General features: G+C 40.7%; 1 protein-coding gene across 4 annotated transcripts in view; it reads left to right on the forward strand.

The window, feature by feature from the left end:
- Window positions 1-23,635, forward strand: part of MBOAT1 (membrane bound O-acyltransferase domain containing 1) — a 98,675-nt gene that overhangs the window by 31,552 nt on the left and 43,488 nt on the right. For all 4 annotated transcript variants that reach the window (XM_053603454.1, XM_053603455.1, XM_053603453.1 and 1 more), the window contains exons 2-3: window positions 20,863-21,008; window positions 22,407-22,484. In XM_053603454.1, coding sequence (XP_053459429.1) covers window positions 20,863-21,008; window positions 22,407-22,484 — 224 coding nt within the window. The remainder of the gene's footprint in view (window positions 1-20,862; window positions 21,009-22,406; window positions 22,485-23,635) is intronic.

Consider the following 23,635-nt stretch of genomic DNA (forward strand, 5'->3'; position numbering starts at 1 on the left):
GATGGGGAAGGGCATTATGGTTGTTTTGTAGATGAAGAAGGTAAATAAGTAGTGGTAAGGCCTCAGATCTGGTTCCACGCAGACTCCAGACTCTGCTTGTAGACAGGACACTCACTGTATTGTGTTAACCCGGAAACAAAAACAAAAACACATGCTTTCAGAATCAAGCTCTGAATAGCTCTTTGCAGACAACTATCATGATCTATTGGGCTGTATGACTTATGTTGTCACTGTAGGTATCTTTTTTTTTGGAGATAGAGTCTCACTAAGTTGCCCTTGGTAGAATGCCGTGGCCTCACAGCAACCTTAAACTCTTGGGCTTAAGAGATAGATTCTCTTGCCTCAGCCTCCCAAATTGCTGGGACTACAGGCTCCTGCAGTGTCATTGTTGTTTAGCTGGCTTGGGCCGGGCCCAACCTGCCACCCTTAGTGTATGTGGCTGGCGCCCTCACGGCTGTGCTACGGGCACCGAGCCATTGTATGTATCTTTGTTGGCAGATGATACCGTTTCTTCAGTTTATCTGAAAGAGAAAAATAAAATACTCCATATAAGAGAAGCATTATCTGTGCCAAAGGTAGTTTCTCTCCTTGAACCTTTTTCACTATATTATTTTTATTAAAAATTTTTTTTTTTTTGTTGGCTCTTTAAAGGAGATCAGCTCTCTGAGAACAATGATTTTTTTTTTTTTTTTTTGAGACAGTCTCACTGTGTTGCCAGGCTAGGGTGCCGTGGTGTCAGCCTAGCTCACAGGAACCTCAAACTCCTGGATTCAAGTGATCCGTCTGCCTCAGTCTCCTGAGTACCTGGGACTGTAGCCAGGTGCCACAATGCCTGGCTCATTTTTCTAGTTTTGGTAGAGAGCAGTCTTGGCTTTTGCTCAGGCTGGTCTTGAACTCTTGAGCTCAGCGATCCTCCCAGCTTGGCCTTTCAGCCTGCTAGGATTACAGGAGTGAGCCACTGCGCCCAGCTAAGAAAATGAGTTTTGAGAATTTACTGTAGGGTGGTTTTTCTTCAAACTCTTATTAAATGGTGTAGCCAGGGTGAATTAATTTTCTTCTTATGGATATTACTTCTTCACTTCTGACCCATTCCCATAATGTCAGGCATGAAAATAGAAATGAAAGGAATTTAAAAAATAGTAACTACCTTTTTGCTTTGAAATATTTTCTTCAATTTTGGTTACTTGATATAATTTCCATTCATCCTGGATCCCCACGTGGAACTGTTTTCAAGTAGAGTCCCATGCTGCGTAGCAATGTTTGGTTAACAACGGATTGCACATACAATGGTGGTCCATAAGATTGTCAGGGAGCCGGAAAGTCTATTGCCTAGTGACAGTGTAGCCCTAGTAACAACACAGGGCAGTGCATTACGTATTTATAGCGACACTGGGACAAATAGATCTACTGCCCTGCCAGTCTTGTTAAAGTGTATGGTAATGTCCTGATCCTTCGTGTCCACTCACCACTCGCTGAGTGACTCACTCAAGGCAGCTTCCATTCCTACAAGCTCCATTCATGGTAAGTGACCTATATGGGTGTACCACTTTTTATCTTTTATATCATATGTTAAAAAAAAATACATGTATAGTTTTAGGGCTGGGTGCAGTGGCTTACACCTGTAATCCTAGCACCCTGGGAGGCCGAGGTAGTGGATTGCTTGAGCTCAGGAGTGAGACTCTTGCTCAGCTTGAGCAAGAGTGAGACTCTGTTTCTACTATAGAATAGAAAAACTAGCCAGGCATTGTGGCAGGTGCCTGTAGTCCCAGCTACTCAGGAGGCTGGGCCCAAGAGTTTGAGGTTGCTGTGAGCCATCCTGTCTACTGAGGATGACAAAGTGAGACTCTGTCTTTATATGTGTGTGTGTGTGTGTGTGTGTATATAAAAATGTATGTTTTTAAATTAGAGAGGGAGCCTTCCTATGTTGCCCAGACTACAGTGCAGTGGCTCTTCACAGGTGTGGTCCCGTTTCCGTTCAGCATGGGAGTTATGATCTGCTCCATTTCCCGCGTGGGTTGGCTCATTCCTCCTTACGCAACATTGATTGTGGTCCCCTGCTCCTGGGCGGGAATGCTGAACTTAGTGCAGACACTTGATTGGCATTGTGCACCGCAGCCTGGGCTCACCCCATCCTCCTGCCTCAGCCTCGTCCCGAGTAGCTGGGACTACAGGCATGTGCCACTGCGTCTGGCTTATACCATACCTTTTCTATGATTCCATATGTTTAGATACACAAGTACTTATCATTGTGTTCCAGTTGTCTACAGTATTCAGTAGGGTAACACGCTGTACAGGAATGTAGCTGAGGAGCAACAGGCTGTATCATTTGCCCAGGTCTGTAGTTGGCCACACCATTGAGCTCTGTGTCAGAGCATTCTGTGTTTGCACAATGATGAAATCACCTAATGATGCATTTCTCAGAATATATCCCTCTCACTAAGTGACACATGACTGTACTATTGATTTTCTCAAATTACAAGAAACAGCTTTTCATTTATGAACCCAGTTCCTGCTCCTCCATCCTTCCTCAGCTGTTGTACACAGCATGTTAGTGGTCTGTGCACCGGATGCTGTTTTACCCACTCTCCTCCCTCAGATGTCTTCGTTTTGCCCTTTAGAGCATACAGAATAGATATTAGCCGAGTTACGAGGCTCAGTTTTCTCTCCCTGGGAGGCTGGGTGAAGGGCCTGCTGGCACGTGTTACTTGGCATGCACACATGGCTCCCTCGGATGGTAAGTCCTAGTGCTCTGCACGAATTGTGATTATCACCATTACAGATTTGTGTAGTGTTCTCTCCTTCTTAAGGTTCCTTCAAATCTTTTTATTTTATTTCAGACATGAAAACCTCTGACAGTTATTATTAGTTCAGTTTTTCATTTGAGTCTACAGAGGTTGCAGTAGTGTCTGGCCCAATGCTATTGGGGTGAGTCTGTAGCCTTGAGAGCTTGGCCTTCGGGAGTGGAGGCTGCTCCCCCTGTCTGGGTCTGGTTCATATTCTGCGCAGGACTGGTCCCTTGGGCATTGGGAAGAGATGGGCAAAGTAGCATGAGCGTAGCGTTAGATTTGCCCTTGCTTTTTAACTCTAGAGAAAAAAGCAATCAAGCACTTCTTCCAATCAATAAAGCAGACTGCCCGAGTACAGTGTTGTCCTCACTTCCCTGGTATGTGCCTTACTGTAAAGTAGAAAAGGGAGAGGGACTAGTTGGAGGTACCACTGAGCAAGAGCCTTTGAGGCCATTTTAGCATGGCCTCCTTTCCCTCCTTGGTTTTCTTTAGCATTCCCATTCATCCGTTCATTCATTCTACAGAGATTAAACATTAATACCTACTATGTGCCAGGAATCCAAAGAGTGATAAGCCACTTGGTTTCTGTCCATGAGACCCTCACATTCTATTGGAAACAAGATTAGACTTTGTCTAGACTAGAGTTTTATTGTTTACGCTGTGCTGTCTGCACTAAGATCTCACCTGAACTTAGTAATTATTTTGTGAAGATGCAACTATTATCACCTCCGTTTTTCTATTCCCTTCTTATTTTCCATCCCCAACACTTTGGCTTTTCCCTTTCTTTATACTTTGAACTCAGCACTCCTAAATACCCACCCTGCCGAGCTCTGTATGTAGTGCCCAGATTTAAAAAGTTGTCTGATCACTTGTCTGCCTCTTTTAAAGTCAAACACAATTTTAAATCTCTTTTGTATCCTTCTATTTATGAACAGCCAAATGTATTTTGATTCTTGTTTGGGAAAAACTCAGATGGTGTTCTCTGCTCTCACACCACCACCACAAACATCACAAGATAAGACTTCTGTGGCCAAACGTGGGGATTTGTCCCCACGGCGGTTGGTTTGCCGCAGACCAGCTGGGTGTCCTTTAACTTGCTTCCAACACTATCTTCCTTCAGACAGCATCAGATCCCACAGGTTGAGGGCTCAGTCCCCTAAACTGCAACCTTTTCAGGCACCAGTCATAGATAAGTCTGGGCTTCTGGGAGTTTTCACCAGCCATCTTTAAGTTGTGATTCCCATAACCCCCTCTTTGGGTTTGATTAATTTGCTGGGGTGGCTCATAGAATTCATGGAAATATGTTTATTGGTTTGTAATAGGGATATTACAAAGGATACAGATGAAGAGCTGTGGGGTGAGGTATGGCATAAGGGGAGGTTAAAAATGGAGTATGACTGGGCGCCTGTGGCTCAAAGGAGTAGGGCACTGGCCCCATATGCTGGAGGTGGCAGGTTCAAACCCGGCCCTGGCCAAAAACTGCAAAAAAAATGAAGTATGACTTTGAAGAGTCTTTGGAGATAAATTTTTAAAATACACATCTCTCCTTTATGACTCTGTGGAGAGATGGGTAAGTGGGAAAATTAATAGGCACCGAAGAAAACTTATTTACTACTTAACGTTTTTAAAGCCTCTGGTTGGTAACTTGTTTCCCATGTTTAAAAACCGTTGCCTGGTTTGCTGTTGAGTTGGGTAAGGTTTTTCTGTTTTTTAAAAATAGGGATATGTGGTTACTTTGACTCTTGGTCCACATCAGAATTTCCTTTTGAACACACACACATATTTTGGAGAAGGTGCTTACATAATAGGAGCTCAAAATAGTTTAGTTCCTAGGGATCAGGCAGAATCACAGATATTCCTGTTTTGTCAGTCCCACATTGCACAACCGCCACCAAGCTTTGGGTCCCTTCATTCTTGGAGTTTTGACATTTGTGCCATATGCCAGCTGGCCCCATGAGATCTCTTGTTTTGTAAAAGCTAAAGGGCAATGTATTTTATTTTCAAATTAAACAAAATGAAAATTAATTTTGTTTTGAGACTTATGAGAATTTCACCGTGCACTCTGAGATAATTGGTCACGCCCTGGGGTGTTGCATAAGAAAATATAGCCCTGGTTCTGCATTTTCCATTGTCCCCGAAGATCTCACTCATAGCAGCATCATAACTAGCAAGTACTGTTGGTGAGAGGAGAGTTTAGATGGCTGTGGAGGCCACTTTGTTTGGAGTGATAAAGTTTTTACCTAAGCCCGCCTGGAGAGAAACTGTTCAAGTCAGGTTTTTTGTTTAGGACACAGCTTAGATTGGTGGGAAAAGACATGGCTTGGGAGTCTGTTTCCCTCTCTCTCTCTACATAACCTGGTTTAACCTTTCCATTTTGCCTGTTGGGAAAAAGCCTGATGATATTTGTAGTTACTGCCTCTTTAGTGATACGAAACAACTAAATACCGTGTGCGTGTGTGTGTGTGTGTCCAGGGAGAAGGGAGGAAAGAAGGAAGGAGCAAGAGAGAGATTTTTTTTTAATAAGGTAACACTGAAGTATCATTAGCATAATTGACCCCTGCTGGTTAGGCTTATATTTTTTGATTAATTTCAAATGTGTATGTCTAAATATTTTAAAACAAATAACGAGGAGATTAAAAAGGGAATAATAAATGTGGTCTGTTTAAAGCACAATTATAAACCCAACTCTCATTTGGGAAACAAGATGGGCTAATTGCATTTTTACATTTAGGACACATTAGTTCTTTGACTATGTAGGAGGTTTATTAGGCATTTGGTAGCCCTTCCTGAATTTGGGGGAAGTCTTTTCATTATTTATATGCCTTCTACTGGAGGAGCTGCAGAGAAATTGTAAATCTAATTAGTTTTGCCGTTGAGCTTTTCTCCTCTCTACCGTGGTGGGTAAACAGTTTGCTGGAACAAAAGAGATAATAAAATATAATATCTAGCATGCATTGCACATTTAATGCTGTGACAGGTGTCATGCCAGTCACTTGACATGTATTAACTCAATTCTGTGAGAGTAGCTATGTTATTCCCACTATATAGACGAAGAATTGGAGCTAAATAACTTGGCTAACGTTGTATAGCTAGGGAGTTAGATTATAGCTATGGGATTCCATCTCAAGTGGTCTGATTTCATATGAAGCTCATGCTCTTAACTGTATACCAACTCTCAGTTACTATTGATTAAAATCTATGTGTTTTAGTATATCTTTATTAAAAATATATCTTTAAAGGAACTTTCCCCTTTTACAGTTAATACTTGAAAATGTTAGTTTAGTGGCTAATAAACTCATTGACCAAGGCCAGTAATAAATGAAAAGATGGGGCCAGTAGTAAGGAAAATGGAAATTAAAATTAATGCTGTTCCACTTTTTCACCATCTCACTGAAAAATTGAAGTAGCATTTAATGTTGTAAAGGGTAAGGAAAACAAACTCATGTATGTGACTGGGAGTTAATGATTGCTTCAGCTTTGGAGAATATAATGTGGAAGTATTCAGTAAAATTTTAAGTAAATACACTATTTGGCCGAGCAAGGAATTGATCTTATGATCATCAATTCACAGTACATGAAGGTATAGGTGCCAGGATTTTTTTCCTCTTCTTCTTTTTTCTTTTTTTCCCTGACAATGCTATTTTTAATCGCAAAAAAAAAAAAACCTCAAAACACTGGGAAATGTAGAATGGTTGAGTAAATTATGTCACATATATAATACTGGAGTTTTGGGCAACTAGTAACCAACATTGTTTACTTTCCCTCCTAGATATGGCATCAGTTTGGAAATAAGACCCAAGAGACAGAGGAAGATCAAAACATTATCTTTATTAATGATAAAGCTGATAGACCACAGTGGGTTTCCTATTTCTTTACCTTTGAATGAGACTGACTTACCCACCCAGTTACTGGTGATGTTGAGCAAACACTCAAGACCCCTGGGGGAGGACTACACTATTCCACAGTTGTATGCGGGGAGCACAGAGCTGAGAATGCCCTTGTCTAAAGGCAGGCTGGCTGCTAAAGGGACACGTCCCCAAGGGCTTGCTCATTGCCTTCTCTCAGTTCAGCAGTTGGTAAGGTCATTCCTCTTTCCTGGGGGGAACAGGGAGCGAGTGGCTCAGAGGGGCGAGAAGGTGGAAATGTTCTTCCCATATTTTTCTTTTTCCTAGGACTGGCATGGTAATTACCTTCTCTCTATGAAAATCTAAGGAATGGGAAATGTTTACCTTCCCACTGTGGAACATTATGTTGTTTTAAGAAGTACAAGTTAGCCCAATATGAGTTGTCTTATAAAGATGCCCATCTTTTGTTTAATGAAAAAGTCAAGTGACAGGATAGTTTTGATACCAGGATTATATTAAACTAAAGAAGAAGCCAATATAATTGGGTATATTTTTTGGTATATTTTCCGTGCTTTGGAAAAGTATTAAAGAATATGCTCCAGTGTACCAAGAAGGAAGACTGATGGTGGGTGTAGAAGATTGGGACTGAGGGACTGGAAACTTTTTTCATGTATATCTCTGTAATCAACTTGTTGAAACGAACATTTATTTTATAATGAAATTAGAGGAAAGAATAAACTTTGTGGATTTCTTCAGTTTACTTTCTTTAGATCTGGTTTTACTAGATGCCTGGAAGAAGGAACTGTAGTTATTATAATAGGTTTCATGTAGTCTTGGGAAGGTAGCATATTGCTTTGAATTGCTTCAATGACTTGCACTTGTTCTATGTGAACCATTTGGTTTCCTTATTCATTCTTAAGCTTTCTGTGAAAAGTTAGGTATGCAGTGTGCTGGACCCTTTTAATGGCCCTCTGCCTGTTTGTGAGGCAGGGCATATGCAGTGGCAAGGGAGTGCTAGGGAATCCAGACGCCACTGTGGTTTGCTAGCCAACACATGTGGATTGTTTAATCATCAAAAAACTACCACCCACTATAGATGCCATAGTTCATGTTGGACCTGTAGTTTTGAATCCATTTATAGGGAGGAAGCAGATCTGACCATGGAGTCAGGAGACTCTGGTCATGGTTAACTTCTCCCTCTATGGACCAGTTTCCTTATCCACAAATTGAGACAGACCACATTATTGCTGACAGCCTTAAGATTCTCTTGTCTATTTTATGCCTGGTTTAAGTACAGGTGCTTGTTGACTTATGATGGGTTCCAATAAACCCATCATTAAGTTGAAACCCATAAACCCATCATTAAGTTGAAAATATAGGAAGTTAAAAATGCATTTAATACACCTAACATCATCGCTTAGCTGAGGCTACCTTAAGTGTGCTCAGAACACTTACATTTGGCTATAGCTAGGCAGAGTCATCTGTCACAAATCCTATTTTATAGTAAAGTGTCGACTGTCTCATGTAATTTATTGTATATACTGTCTTGAAAGTGAGAAACAGAATGGTTATATGCGTACTTGAAATACTGAATGTATTATATTTTCACCCTTGTAAAGTAGAAAAATCATAATTCAAACCATCATATGAAGTCTGACAGTTAAGATCGAGAACTTGCCTTCATGTGCTTATGTTGGCAGCACTCTACAGACAACTCAGTAAGGTTTCATAACCTTGGTATGTTGGTGTCTCACAGCTGTGTTCGTGTCGACGTGACAGTGTCGTGCTGAGTGGCATTATTGTTGTTTTTGTGTGCTATTGAGAGAGTATTGGAGCTTGGATTAGAACAAGGAACAAACATTAAATTTCTTGTTAAACTTGGCAAAAGTGGAAGTGAAATAAAAGATGTGTTAGTCCAAGTGTATGCGGATAATGCCATGAAGAAAATGGCAGAATATGAATGGGTTAAACATTTTTCTGAGGGGAAAGAAAGTGATGAAGAGACGTCAGGGCAGACAGTAACGAACAGAACTGATGAAAATTTTGCAAACATTCATCAAATTGTGCATCAAAATCATCGAAGCAAAGCAGACCAAGTAAACATGGATAGAGTAACAGGAAAATCTTGGCATGAGAAAGATGTGTACAAGAATGGTTCCAAAGGATGTCACTGATGAGCAAAAGCAAAGGAGAGTCAAAGTTTACCCAGACCTTTTAGAGAGGCAAAATTATTATTTGCACCCTTTAATCATTGGTGATGAAACATAGATGTACCAATATGATCCCGACACAAAGCGTCAGAATGCCCAATGGAAATCAGCTAATTCTCCACAACCAAAAATGTTCTGTTAGTCCAAATCCAGAGACAAAATGATGTTAAACTTTTTGATATCAGAGGGATTATTCATCATGAATTTGTACCAACGGGACAAACAGTTAACCAAATTTACTATTGGAAGTGTTGAAATGAAAAAGTTAGACAAAAATGGCTGAACTTTCGTGCAGTTAGGCTGCATGAAAAAGTTAGACAAAAATGACCTGAACTTTTTGCCAAAAACTCAGTCATGGCTCTTGCATCACAACAATGCACCAGCTCACACAGCACTGTCTGTGAGGGGGTTTTTAGCCAGTAAACAACTGTGTTGGAAAACTCTCCCCTCTTAACTGATCTGGCCCCCAGTGATTCTTTTCTTTACCCAAAGATAAATACTGAAAGACCCAAGAATCAGGACACTTGAATCTAGTCGCATCTCAAACGTTCAGAGGCCACATGACTGGGGCCAGGTCAGTCACTATCTCTGGGCCCCAGTTTCCTCATCTGGGAAAAGAGGCATTGAAATTACATTGAATTAAATGAACCATAGCATCATGGCTACACAGAGGGGTTCAGGAACCAGACTTCCTGAGTTTAAATTCCTGTGTTGCCTCTGACTAGGTGTATGATTTTTGGGTGAATTTTGTAAACCCTCTCTGACTGAATTTCCTTATCTATACAATGGATGCCTTAAAGAACTTGACAGTTGTGATAAAAGGAGTCAGGCAAGAAGACTTAGAACAGTTGCTGGAATGAGTACTATAAATGCTAGCCATTATTATTTTACTTATTAGTTTTTTTTTCAGACAGAGTCTCACTTTGTCACCCTTGGTAGAATGCTGTGGTGTCACAGCTCACATCAGCCTCAAACTCTTGGACTCAAGTAATTCTCTTGCCTCAGCCTCCCAAGTAGCTGGGACTACAGGTTCCTGCCACAACACCCGGCTATTTTTAGAGATGGGGTCTTGCTTTGGCTCAGGCTGGTCTCGAACCCGTGACCTCAGGCAATCCACCCACCTCGGCCTCCCAGAGTGCTAGGATTATAGACATGAACCACTGTACCTGGCTTCATTATTGTTATTAATATTTTTAACTGGTGAACAATGGGATTAACTCTAATGGGGGCATTTTATTTCCAGAGGAGGTGTGTCTGCATGTGGATAGGGTTTCTCAGGACTCCTAAATGGACTGCAGTCTATGCAGACTTCCCTGCCTATTGGGCCAAGGCTTGTAAGGATCTGACTTACAGACAAGCAAGCTGGCGGTGGACCCTCAAAGGGTATCACCTACATATTTCAAGGCTTTTTCTTACTGTGACCATGGAGGCAGCATAATTGTTCCTCACCTCCCTCCCCTTATTATAGGAGTCAGTTTTTAAAGGGCTTTCATTCCAAATCATAACTATTCCATGTGGCATAATGTTTGCAAAATAAGGTAAGCCAAAAGGCTTCTTGTACAATTTACACTCTGAACAAGTGTATAAGAATTCTTTCTCTGAGTTTTAAGAAAAGGATTGTTTCCTTTTAGGGGAACTGGATGACTTACTCTAAACTGGTGAAGGAAGGTTGATATGTGAGTATACAAACTCCGTAGAGATGAGAGAGGGAGGAGGAGGGAGAGGAGAGAGAGGAAGAGAGAGATATATTACACAAGCCTGAAAGGATAGTTGTTGGAAAGGACTTTCAGCCCTCATCATAATTCAAACCGCCCCCTGAACAAGAACTACATCTTGAAAGGCAGATGCGTGCAGATGGAGCACCTCAGTCTGACTAATGGTACTGCCCTGCAGCTGAGGGTAGGGGCCATTGACTCTGTGCCTGATTTTTTCCTCAGTGGTTCATTGAAGGTTGTTGAGAAGATTAAATGAGATAATAGATGTGAAGCATGCAGAGTAATAGCCAACCTTTGTTGAGCCCCTAACATATAATAAATTTGTTTAGTAAATGCTGCTTATTATTACTTTAAAACTCATGTGTTTGAAGGCCGGGCAGGGTGGCTTATGGCTATAATCACTGAGGCAGGTGGGTTGCTTAAGCTCATGAGTTTGAGACCAGCCTGAGCAAGAGCCAGACCCTGTCTGTACTAAAAATGAAAAACTGAAGCAAGAGGATTGCTTGAGCCCAAGAGTTCGAGGTTGTTGTGGGCTATGATGCCATGGCACTCTACCCATTACCCAAATGACAGAGTGAAACTTTGTCTCAAAAAAAAAAAAACAAAAACAAAAAACAAACAACCAAACCAAAAACAATAACAATTTGTATATTTGAAACAAAAGCCAAAGAGAAATGATCCTGCTCAACATGGATAAGCCCATGATAGGCCAACAAGCTTTTGACAGACACAGGAGCAGGCAGGCAGGGGCAGTAACTGAAATGCCCCTCTTGGGAGCTGCTTTTAGTGGCTGAAGCACCTCCAGGCTTGTAGGAGCCTTCACCTAAGGCTGAGGCTCACAGTATCCCACACAACCTTTGGTTAGGGTCTTACCTACTTTCTATTTGTAGGATCAAAGATGGATGATAAAACCTGTTTCATTCTGTGTGTTTTGAGTAGAGGATTTTATTGGGAGGTGCTGTGGGCCGAACCGTGTTTCTCCAGAATTCAAATGTTCAAGTCTTAACCCCCAGGTGCCTTTGAATGGGACTGTATTTAGACACAAGGCTTTTAGAGAAGTAATTAACTTCAGTGAGGTCATTAGTGTGGTGCCTAATCTGAGTCCTGTCCTTGTAAGAGGAGGTGATGAGGATACAGACACACTCCAGAGGGAAGACCTGGTAAAGACTCGGGGTGAAGACAGACTTCTGCAAGCCTAGGGGAGGGGCCCCAAAGGCAACCGTCCCTGCCCGTGCCTTTATCCCAGAGTCCCGGCTCCAAAACCGAGAGAAGATAAGTCTGTGTTGTTTAAGCCACCTGCTCTGTGGTGCTTCGTTATGGCATCCCTGGCGCATTAATACAGGCAACTATTACATCTTCCCTAAGTGATGACATTCCTGAAGACAATGGTGGGAGTTGAGGAGGAGCAGGACAAAGTAATGAGTAAGAACTCAGGCCAGGTTAAAACCCTACTCTACCTCTCACTAACTTTGTGACTTGCATTCTTGTGCTTTACTATTTTGTTCTTCGTTTTCCCCTTTGCAAAGTGAGAGTGAGCTGCTTCATAAGGTTGTTGTAAGACTTCAGTGGGGCCCTTTGTGGAAGGGTTATTACTGTGCCTGACACGTGGGAGGCACACGGAGAATGGCATTTATTGTTATGATGAGACAAAGTATTAGCGAAATATCAATCAGATATTTGTTTGGTTATAAATTATGCACATTGATTATTAATCTTAAATAATATTTGCTTATCTATGAACGTGGAAAAAAATGGGCTCATTAGAGATTTAAAAATATTTCTTGCTGATGTTCCAAGGAGTGTGGAATGAAAGTCTAACAAGGAACCCTTTGAAAGTGCAGAGTAACTAAAGCGTATGGTACAAACACTTTTTGTTCTGTGGTACAGAAAGAAACAGCATTTTGAAGACTCTTCCTCAGCCACATTTTTTGTAGGGAACAATGCAAAACAGTACTGTTTGTGGTGGAAGAATGGCTTGTTTTTAAATAAGGAATTGTTTAATTAGATCGGTTTTGTCTTGGAGCATATTAGGCAGGATTGCTGAGAGGAACATTTCAGGCCTGGGCAGTTGCCTGCACCTCATTGGTGAGCCACTGGTAAAACCATGGTCGTAGGGAAAATAATTCTGGACAGTTAGTATTTGTTGTTTGTTAAATATAGCATATTTGCTATAAATAATTTTGGACAGTTAATATTTGCTATTTGTTAAATATAGCATATTTGCATCTCTTCATTAAGAGAAAGATGAAGCTCCTGGCAACGTTTATTTAGTTATTTTTATTGGAAGAATATGGAGGGCATGGAACGGAAATTCCTACATCATGCCTTTCTCGCAGTACATTAGAGAGCTTGAAGACTTGCACTGGAAAATTGTAGCACAGTTTAATTGTGGTTTGGTGACATAAGAAGTCAAAATACTTAGGCCTGTGTTTTATTGCCTTGTGATGACTTTGAAATCTTGCAAGAGCTGAGGAAATTGAGCTTTTGCTGAATCTGAGTTATGTCAGTCTTGGTTGTGCTCAGGAGTCTCAGCGGAACAGCTGTGCTCCACTGCTTCCTTGTGCAGAGGGGCACACAGAACTTTAACTGGGGAGGGCATATTGCTGGGAATCAGGAAGGAAAGTGTAGCTTTCTTCTCCTCTCTGGAGGGAGTAGGTCAGTAAAAATGTAAACTTTGCCATGTTCCTTTTAAATATGAAGGAGTTAGTAAAGAACATCAGGACACTTTTTTGTTAAGTTTTATTTTATTTTTAATTGACAAGTGATAACTGTATATATTTCGGGGGTAAAATGTGCTGTTCTGATACATGTATATATTGTGAAATGATCAAATTGGATTAGCCTATGGTCACCTCAAACATCTGTCATTTCTTTGTGTTGGGAACATTTAAAAATCCCTTCTTTTCACTATTTTGAAATACACTATACATAATTTTTTTTTTTGCAGTTTTTGGCTGGGGCTGGGTTTGAATCCCCCATCTCCGGCATATGGGGCCAGTGCCCTACTCTGTTGAGCCACAGACACCGCCTATACATTATTATTAACTATAGTCACCTTGCCGTGTAATAGATCACCAGACCTTACTCTTTCTGTCTTATGGTAACTGTACCTGTTGACGAGCGTATCATACCCCACAGCCCCCAGACTCTGGTAACCACCGTTCTGCTCTAGCTAGTGAGTGGTAGAGGTGAGTCTTAGAGCTAGGAACCTCGCTGTGTGTTGCCTTTCTGCTCATAACTACTTGCTCTGTTGTTGGTCATAGGGTGAGAGGTCACAGTTACTCAGCAAAATTAGTACTGAAGATAGAGACTGAGGCAGGAGTATCACTCGAGGCCAGGAATTTGAGACCAGTCTGGGCAACGTAGTAAGACCTTGTTTGTTAAGAAAAAAAAAGAAAAAATTAGGCAGGGGTGGTGGTGCTCACCTTTAGTCTCAGATCCTTGGACGCTTGAGGCAGGAGGATCCCTTGAGCTCAAGAGTTCAAGGCTGCAGGGAGCTATGATCATGCCACTGTACTCCAGCCTGATCAACAGATCCAGACCCCATTTCAGAAAAAATAAAATAAAATAAAAACTATTATTGAAGATAGGTCTTTTTCTCTTATATTTGTTATAATTTGGTTCTCTTCTTATGGGTATTGGATCATTTCATAAAATGTGGTTCTCTTCCTGTTTAGGAAGACATGATCCTAAACAGGATCTAAACTTAAGTATATTGTTTCCCTAACTTGGGCGTTTCTCTAATGTGGAGAAAGAGTCCTTTTCAGTTTCAAGTGCTTGGAATCACCGAGGTTTAAAATCTGTATCATCTTAGGCCACTGCTTTGATTTCCAGGACTGCATAACTTAAAAAAAAAACAAAAACAAAAAAAACAACTATCATTATGGAAAATTTTAAATACATGTCAAAGTAGAATGATTAGTAGAATGAACTTTCATGTGCTTAACACTCAGCTTCAACTGTGTCAGACTCAGGGCCATTTTGCTTTACCCAACCGTGTTTTGCCAACGTTTCCTAACTTTGGCACTTACTGTCATTTTGAACTGGAACAATCCTTCTTATGGGAGGCTGTGCTGTTCCTTTTAGGATGTTCAGCAGCATGCTGGCCTCTGCCCACTGGATACCAGTAGCACACCCGCTCCTCTTCTAGTTAGGGCAGCCCGAAATGTCCACTGGGGGGCAAATCATCCCTCATTGAGAACCACTGATCTTACCCCATTTTCCACATTTCCCTTAGATTATTTGGAAGCAGAACCCATACATCACATTAAAATGATTTCAGGATATATATCTAAAAGATAGGACCTCCAATTTTGTTGACCCTTTCCAGAGAAAAAGGACAAAAATCTAACTCTGTTGCTATATGAATCGTTGTCCTGGGAGCTAGGCACATTTGGGTGCAGAGATGGTCATCATTTCTACCAGCCACCAATGTTGATGTGAGCTAGCTGACACAGAGTAGGTCATATCACACTCCATTTGGTAACTTGTAAAAAAGAATTGTAGTAAGCCACACATAACATAAAATCTACTATTTTAATCATTTTAAGTATGCAGTTTTGTGGTATTAAGTACCTTCACATTATTGTATAACTGTCACCACCATCTATCGCTAGCATTCTTTTTATCTTGCAGAACTGAAACTCCGTACCCATTAAACATTAACTATATTTAACCCAGCATCTGGCAACCAGCCTTCTACTTTCTGTCTTTATGAATTTGCCTATTCTTATTCCTTATACAAGTGGAATTATACTTGTCTGCATTTGTGCTTTTGTGATGGGCTTTTATTCACTTAGCATAATGTCTTAAAGGTTCATTCATGTATGTATGTATACACATTTTGTTTATTCATCCATTGATTTGGTTAGCTTCCACATTTTGGCTTTTGTGAATAATGCTAGGAGAATATGAATATATAAAATATCTTTTTTTTTTTTTTTTTTTTTTTTGGTTTTTTGGCCAGGGCTGGGTCCGAACTCACCACCTCCGGCATATGGGACCGGCACCCTACTCCTTGAGCCACAGGTGCCGCCGAATATATAAAATATCTATTCAAGATGCTGCTTTCAGTTATTTCGGGTTTATACCTAGAAGTGGATGTCAAATTGCTGGATCACATGGCAGTTCTACGTTTGGCTTTTGGAGGAGCTGCCATATTGTTTTCCATCCTGGCTATACCATTTTACTTTCCCACCAGTAGTATACATACATGGGTTCAAATGTCTTTACATCCCCATGAACACTTGTTATTTATTTGTTTGTTTTTTTAGTATAATAGCCATCCTAATGAGTATAAAGTGTATCTCATTGTGATTCAGCCTGCTTTGTAAGACTACATCTGATAACTAAAAGCAAGCCTGTTTCTGCTAGAACCCTCCTCCTGTTAGAACTGAGGGGTGATAGTATGTATTTTCACTTTTGCTTTAGGAAAATTTGCCATAGGATGATTTGGCATGGAGCAAATCATGGAGCATTTAGCTAACCATCCATTGGGAAGAGGGTGGTAGAGTGGTTTGTGTCTGCATGTAGAGGGCAACTTTTAATCCACGATGAAGTCTTGAGTTTGGCATTTACCATTAATAGTCAAGGAAAAGAATTCTGGCATTAAAAGATAAACTTAGGCCTGTTAACATTTTAAAGAGTTTATTTGAACATTCAGTAAGTCATGAATCTGGCCATGCCAGACTACAAGCAATTCTGGCTCTACCAAACAGGATGTGAGGGGAAAATTTTCATAAGGTGTTTAAGGAAGCAAAATAGAAACATATGATTGGTTAAAGGGGACATTCCCTAGTTAGATCTTAGTTGGTAGTTTCTGACTGGTGAAGTCTCTAGTTAGAGCTCAGTTGGTAGTTTCAGACTGGTAAAGTCTCTAGTTAGAGGTTAGTTGGTAATTTCTGACTGGTGAAGTCTCTAGTTAGAGCTCAGTTGGTTGTTTCTGACTGGTGAAGTCTCTAGTTAGAACTCAGTTGGTAGTTTCTGACTGGTGAAGTCTCTAGTTAGAGATTAGTTGGTAATTTCTGACTGGTGAAGTCTCTAGTTAGAACTCAGTTGGTAGTTTCTGACTGGTGAAGTCTCTAGTTAGAGCTTGGTTGGTGGTTTCTGACTGGTGAAGTCTCTAGTTTAGAACTCAGTTGGTAGTTTCGGACTGGTGAAGTCTCTAGTTAGAGGTTGGTAGTTTCGGACTGGTGAAGTCTCTAGTTAGAGGTTAGTTGGTAATTTCTGACTGGTGAAGTCTCTAGTTAGAACTCAGTTGGTAGTTTATGACTAGTGAAGTCTCTAGTTAGAACTCAGTTGGTAGTTTCGGACTGGTGAAGTCTCTAGTTAGAACTCAGTTGGTGGTTTCTGACTGGTGAAGTCTCTAGTTAGAACTCAGTTGGTAGTTTCTGACTGGTAAAGTCTCTAGTTAGAGCTCAGTTGGTGGTTTCTGACGGTGAAATCACTTGGTAGAGCTAATTTGGTGTCTGATTGGTGAAGTCTTCTGATGGTGGTTTCTGATTGGTAAAGCTTGTTTTGTTTTCCTGGGGTATGACCATTCACTCTTGAGTTGAATTTTGGATTCTTACTTAGGAACCCAAGGTGCTAGAGCCCAGGCAGCCTAATGGATTCTTCGGTTTTTAAAAAAACCCTAGATACAGAACCAGAGATCATTAGAGGTGGAAGAGACATGAGAGCCAGTTCTCCTACAGCATACATTTTGGAAATAAAGGGATTAAAGCCCCAGAGCAAGCAAGTCTCTTCTTTGCTTAAAGGTAGGGATGGTGTCTTGTGCACTGTCCCCAAGACCTGGCATGTAGAGTCAACCAATAAGTGTTTGTAGAATTAAGCAGTGGAGTGCCCAGTTGTCCAGCTGATTTCTTGGTAATCTTAGAGTCAGATCCCATTCAGTGAGCTACACACGATATTATGGTGACTGAAAGGACTGAAAAATGGCAGACTGCTTCATTGACCAAGTGAGTCTTCTCATTCTCTTTTTCACTTGCTGGGTAAACAGATCGGATGTAGTTTTCCCACAGTGCGGCACTGTCTTCCTTGGAGATAAGTCTCAATGGTTTTGAAGAAAACCATTCCAGTTCTGGAGACCCTCTGGAGGCTAAGGAGGCCTACCTCCAATGAGTCATGGCTGCCCAGCTTTTATTCACTCTTAAATCTGGCCATAAAGCTTGCAAGTCCACTCTCCTTGCCCTTTGTGTTTTTCTTCATTTTGGGGAAGCCCAATTCTTCCTGGCTGCCTTTGTAGGTTTCTCTCTCTATATTTCTGTTGCGGGTTTTTCTTTGTTTCTTTCTTTCTTTTTTTTTTTTTTTTTTTGAGACAGAAAAAGGAAAATGTCACTATGTTTATGTTGCCTCAGTAGAGTGCTGTGCTGTCACAGCTCACAGCAACCTTAAACCCTTGGGCTTAAGCGATTTTCTTACCTCAACCTCCCAAGTAGCTGAGACTACAGGCACTGCCACAGTGCCCGGCTATTTTGTTGTTGTTGTGGTGGTGGTTGTCATTGTTGTTTTTAGCAGGCCCAGGCTGGGTTTGAATCTGCCAGACCCAGTGTACGTGGCTGGCACCCTAACCAAAGAGCTACGGGTGCCAAGCCTCTCTCTATATTTCTGAACTAGGTGTTCCCAGTCTTGTTTGATATTAGAATTACTTGGGAACTTTTCAAAGCCCTGATGCCAGGCCCATTAAATCAGAAGGGTCAGGGTTAGAATCCAGGCCATAGTATTTTTTGATGTTCTTAACCTCCATCAATTTTTACCTAGTTCATCTTCCAGATCTTTGGGGTCTTTAGAACAGGTTTCTGGAAGGGCTGGTGAGGTGTAATGTAGAACACATAATGTAGTAAGTCCTTCAAAGAAAAACAAGACCACTGGCAGGGATTTAGTTTAATCTGTAGATCAGTTTGGGAGCATTACCAATTTATTGATGTTAATATCCCAATTCATGAACAGTGGACGTCTTTCCTTTTATACACGTTCTTTAATTTCTTTCTGCCAATTTTGTAGTTTTCAGCGTGCAGGTCTCGCATTTCTTTTGTTAAGATTTTCCTAAGTATTTTTTTTTTTTGATGCTGTTGTAAGTGAAATTGGGTTGTTAATTTTCTTTTCAGATTATTTCTAGCATATCAAAATAAAATTAACTGTTGTATTTTGGACCAAAAAAAAGAAAAGAAAAACCAGAGCTGGACAGTAGTTGAAGCAATAAATACAAGCTTTTATTCAGAACTATTGCAATAGGGGAAAAGAGACCTCAGAATAGATCTGATCTCAACTCTGAATACAGCATGAGTAAGTGAGAATTGATAGCCAAGTAGTAGAGGTGAGTGGATGCAAAATTTCTAAGAATAAGCACTAGGGTAAGGAGTATCTTGGCTAAATAGACCTAAAGAGATCCTTGCTGAAGACAGGCCAGGGTGACCAGACACCACTTGGGGGATCGTGGAGGATGGGGAACCAGATCAGATATCAAGGGTGATCAGATATTGCAGGATGGGATTCTTGCTAGAACTGGATTTTACAAGAAAGTACACCAAGGAAAGGTTTATTAGGAGCCTAACTAAAGTTTGGTCAGTTCATACAAAGTTACTGTTACTTGGCAATTTCTTGTAGGTTATTTGTTTCATTCCCCAGTTAGATGTTAAACTCCTTGAAGGGAGGGAACATGTCTTCTTTCTCTTCCTTCTCGGTGGTCAAACTTGGGGCTCAGGTGATCCTCCTGCCTCACCCTCCTGAGTAGCTGGGACTACAGGTGCCCGCCAGGACATCCCATGAATTTTTTCTATTTTTAGTAGAGATGGGGTCTCCCTCTTGGTCAGGCTGGTCTTGAACTCCTGAGCTGAGGCGATCCTCCTGCCTTGGCCTCCCAGAGTGCTGGGATTACAGGCTAGCCTGGTGGCCTTGATCATAGGGTTTTGACTTTCCAATTACTAATTCCTTGCTAAAGCAATTATATTTCTATTGCTAAGTCTTTGCTAATGTGATTATATTTCTGTGTATATGTGTGTGTGTGTGTGTGTGTTCACAGTTGTTGGGTTGTTTATTTATCCTTGCTCAAAAGATAAGACAAAATCCTGCAGGGTAGGCTCACGTGTCACTTCTTAGTCCTTCAAGGAAGTGAAGGTGGAGAGTAATGAGAACAGGTTTCTGGACGGGCTGGTGAGGCGTAATTTTCAAACACGGGAAATTCAATATGGTCAGTTTTTAAAACCAAAACACAAATTTTCTGGAAGTAATATTTTCTACGTGTTATATAAGGGGTCTATTTGATTTTTTAAAATTCAGACTAACTGTTTTTATTGGAAAAACCAAATGAGCTCAAGTGGAGCTGATGTCTGCTGCTTTCAACTCTACCTCTTAGCTCAGCCCTAATGAATTTCATTATCAGCTGCAGTTTATATTTTTGCATAAAAAACCCACTGAGGTGGAAATTGAGGGTTTATTCATATCTTCAATCTCTTTTCCATTAAGTGCCTTCTAAAAATGAATTAAGACTGAAGTTTTCATGGAATACTTTGAAGCATTAAAATTATCCTTCTAATTTTAATGAATGGTTAAACCGCTCATTTGGAATTTGATTCGTATAAATTTAAATTGCAAAGGTATGTTTATTGTTTTTATAAAATCACTTGATTTCTCCTACAGATTTCGGGGAATTCTTTTGTTTTCTGTTAGGCAAAATATTCTCCAGAGAGAGACCACTGAGATTTTGCTAAGGAAACGTGGTGTCTGCCTGGCACAATCAGACAGAGTCGGCACTGGCTGGTTAATCAGGGCTGTCCCTGTGTTGGTGGCTTTTGCTGTCTCTCACCTCGACTTTGAAGAATGCCGTTAGTCATTTGGTGCTAATTTAAAATGAGAGAATTAGAGTCAGAAAGCAGCTGACGAAGGCTTTGGAGAAGCATTTGATTTCCTACATTGCCAAACTTTATATCTGTGAAAAAACACATGCTTTGTATTTGGGTGTGCTGTGCTGGGCAGCTGTGAATGAAACCCAGCAAAGAGAGCTTCTGTCAGTTTAGACCTTTTTACATGAAAAGCCACCTGTGTGGGAAAGCAACCTTGGCCAGTCTTAAAGTGGTTGGAGAAGGAACTATTGGGTTTGTCACTTCTCATTTCACATCAAGGGTACAGTTATCATTTCTCTTATTTGTTTCCTCTTGAAAACTGATACTCTGTTGGGAGTAAAACTCAAATCCAAGTCTGAGATGCATTTTGAGGTGAAAGCCTGTAAAAAAAAAAGAGAGAGAGAGAGAACAAATTCACACACAGGCCCCAGAGTAAAGGTTTCTTTTCTCTCCCCCTCCCCAACTAGGTGAATTTCGTGGCATGCCAGCTTTTTGCGTTGTTTGCTGCTTTTTGGTTTCGCCTCTACCTAAGTCCTGGTAAAACAAGCCCAGATGTCAGGCACGTGTTTGCTACCGTTTTTGGCATCTATTTTGTCATCTTTTGTTTTGGCTGGTGAGTATGAATTTTACTAATTCTAATATTGATCATTTGTGTGTTTTGTGGCAGTGTTCTTGTAGAATACCATGGTGTAAAGTATATATTGTAAAATGGTATGTAAATACTTTATTGTAAGATACTGGGGGACACTGCAGGAATCTCCATTTATTGCCAAAACCCTGGAACCAATAAACTGACTATCCATTGGAAGTCAGAGCAGTGAATTTTTTTTAGACTTATACAGATTCTCCCACCTCTTTTACGTAAATGGGATGCTGTAAGGTTTAATTTTTCCCAGTGAGGACCCCTTCTTAACTGTAGAGATGTTGGTGTGTTTCTTGCTTTACTGTTAGAGATACTGGTGTTTTGCATTTTGTCAGAGCAAAACAGTGGCTTTAGTGCAGCTCTTAGGGAACATGAATCTTTCTTTAGCAGAGAAAGCCAGTATATTGTGACTTTCTCTGTTGGGAAACTGGGCAGATACCCTTGGGAGTAGTAGCACTTCTTAGGGAAGAAGTTTTGAGTCCTGCGTTTCTAGAAATAGGTTATCTTCAGAAAATTTGTGAATTTGTTTAGGGTTCTATATTAGATTATTGCCCCTAATCCTTCAACAAAAATTTGAGAAATGGGCGGCGCCGGTGGCTCAAAGGGGTAGGACACTGGCCCCATATGCCCGAGGTGGTGGGTTCAAACCCAGCCCCTGCCAAAAACAAAAATTAAACAAACAAAAAACCCACAAAAATTTGAGAAAGGGTGAGTATTTTGAATCAGCTACCAAGTCTTGGTACCTGGGGAAACCCAATTTTGGTACTGGTACTTTAAAACTTATAAAATAAAGTCCCAAGAAAGAACCCACCTGTGAGCACTGTTAATTGTAACATATGAAAAAAATGTATATAAGCATTCCATTTATGGATTCCCGACATTACTAGCTGACAAACTATGTTGTGACTTCTTGGGGTCATTTCATGATAAAATATATATATATTTTTTTTTGTAGAGACAGAGTCTCACTTTATGGCCCTCGGTAGAGTGCTGTGGCCTCACAGCTCACAGCAACCTCCAACTCCTGGGCTTAAGCGATTCTCTTGCCTCAGCCTCCCGAGTAGCTGGGACTACAGGCGCCCGCCACAATGCCTAGCTGTTTTTTGGTTGCAGTTCAGCCGGGGCAGGGTTTGAACCCGCCACCCTCGGTATATGGGGCCGGCGCCTTACCGACTGAGCCACAGGCACCGCCCCATGATAAAATATTTTAATTGCACAGGATATGAATACTTGATTTATTTTCTCTTAAGTAAACTCAGGTTTACTTTAAGTTTTGCACAGCGTGGAGGTGGAGGAACAGTAGGGGTGGCCACTAGGTATGTTATTATGAAATATATTCAGTGTCTCCTCCCTCATTTTATCTTAAAGGTACTCTATACATCTGTTCGTGCTGGTGTTAATGTGCTATGCAATCATGGTCACTGCAAGTGTGTCTAATATTCACAGGTAAGACCCGAGAATGAGCAATGCAAGGTGAGGTTCTTTGTGTTCTTTGAAACGCGTTTCCAGATAAGGATGTGCCCTTCTCATTATTTCACCAGTATTGAATCTTAGTTTATCTAGCAGATCAGAAGGAGGAATAAAATCTGGGAGTCTTCAGAGAATGGTTTATAAAAATGGTGGGAGTGCCACTTGGATCTCAGGTGAAAGAGATTAGGCAGCACTATTTGTGGACAGCCCCAAACTGGAAACCACTCAAACGTTCACCACAATGCAATACGACTCAGCAATAAAGGGGAATGAAAGGCTGATACACAGCATGGATGAATCTCAAAATAAATATGCTGAATGGAGGAAGCCACACAAAATCTATTCTAGAAAATGCAAGAAGTGTGTAGTGATAAAAGATCAGAAGTTACCTGGGTTGGGAGGGTGCAGGGAGGTGTGGAAGAGATCCCAAAGAGGGGTGAGGAAAATTTAGTGGTGGGGGGGTGAGATGGATGTCTCCACTATATTGAAATTGGTGGTGGTTTTCTGGGTGTATGTGCCAAAACTTACTAAATTGTATACTTTAAATATGTGCAGTAAAACTGCTAAAAAGGACAGATTTTTACTGTGATGTTTGGATTTCAAAGTACAGAAGTAATTTAATTCTACCTTGGAGGCTGCATGCTTGGCTAATCAGTTGAGATACTTGGAGTATCTGTTTTGCATTGTCTATTTCCCGAGGTCTTTCTGCAGACTCAGTATTAACTCTGCCTTTCGGGAACAGGAACGCTGGAATGTACACGCTGTGAAAACAAAGCCTTCTCTCTCTTGCTCCCTGTTGTGTCCTCAGTGCCTGGAACAATACCTGGCAGGAGTAAGGGCTCAATAAATATTTATGGAATGAATGACTGAATTAACTTTTCAAAGATATCTATTCTTTTATAGCTTCTTTTCAGACAGAAAAGAAGAGCCTTATTTCAGCTTCAGAAAGTGCCTTGATTAAGAATGTTCCTTCTTAAAAACACTGAAATTTAACTTTTCTTTTTTTTTTTTTTTTTAACTTTAACTTTTCACTGTAGAATCTTGTAGTAATAAGATAAATTTATGGTTTTCAAGAGCAAATATTTTTGCATGCTTTTACATTTTATAGTTAATGGGGTAGCCAAATG

This window comes from Nycticebus coucang, chromosome 9 (genome assembly GCF_027406575.1).
Source record: "Nycticebus coucang isolate mNycCou1 chromosome 9, mNycCou1.pri, whole genome shotgun sequence".
In the NCBI taxonomy this organism is placed as follows: Eukaryota; Metazoa; Chordata; class Mammalia; order Primates; family Lorisidae; genus Nycticebus; species Nycticebus coucang.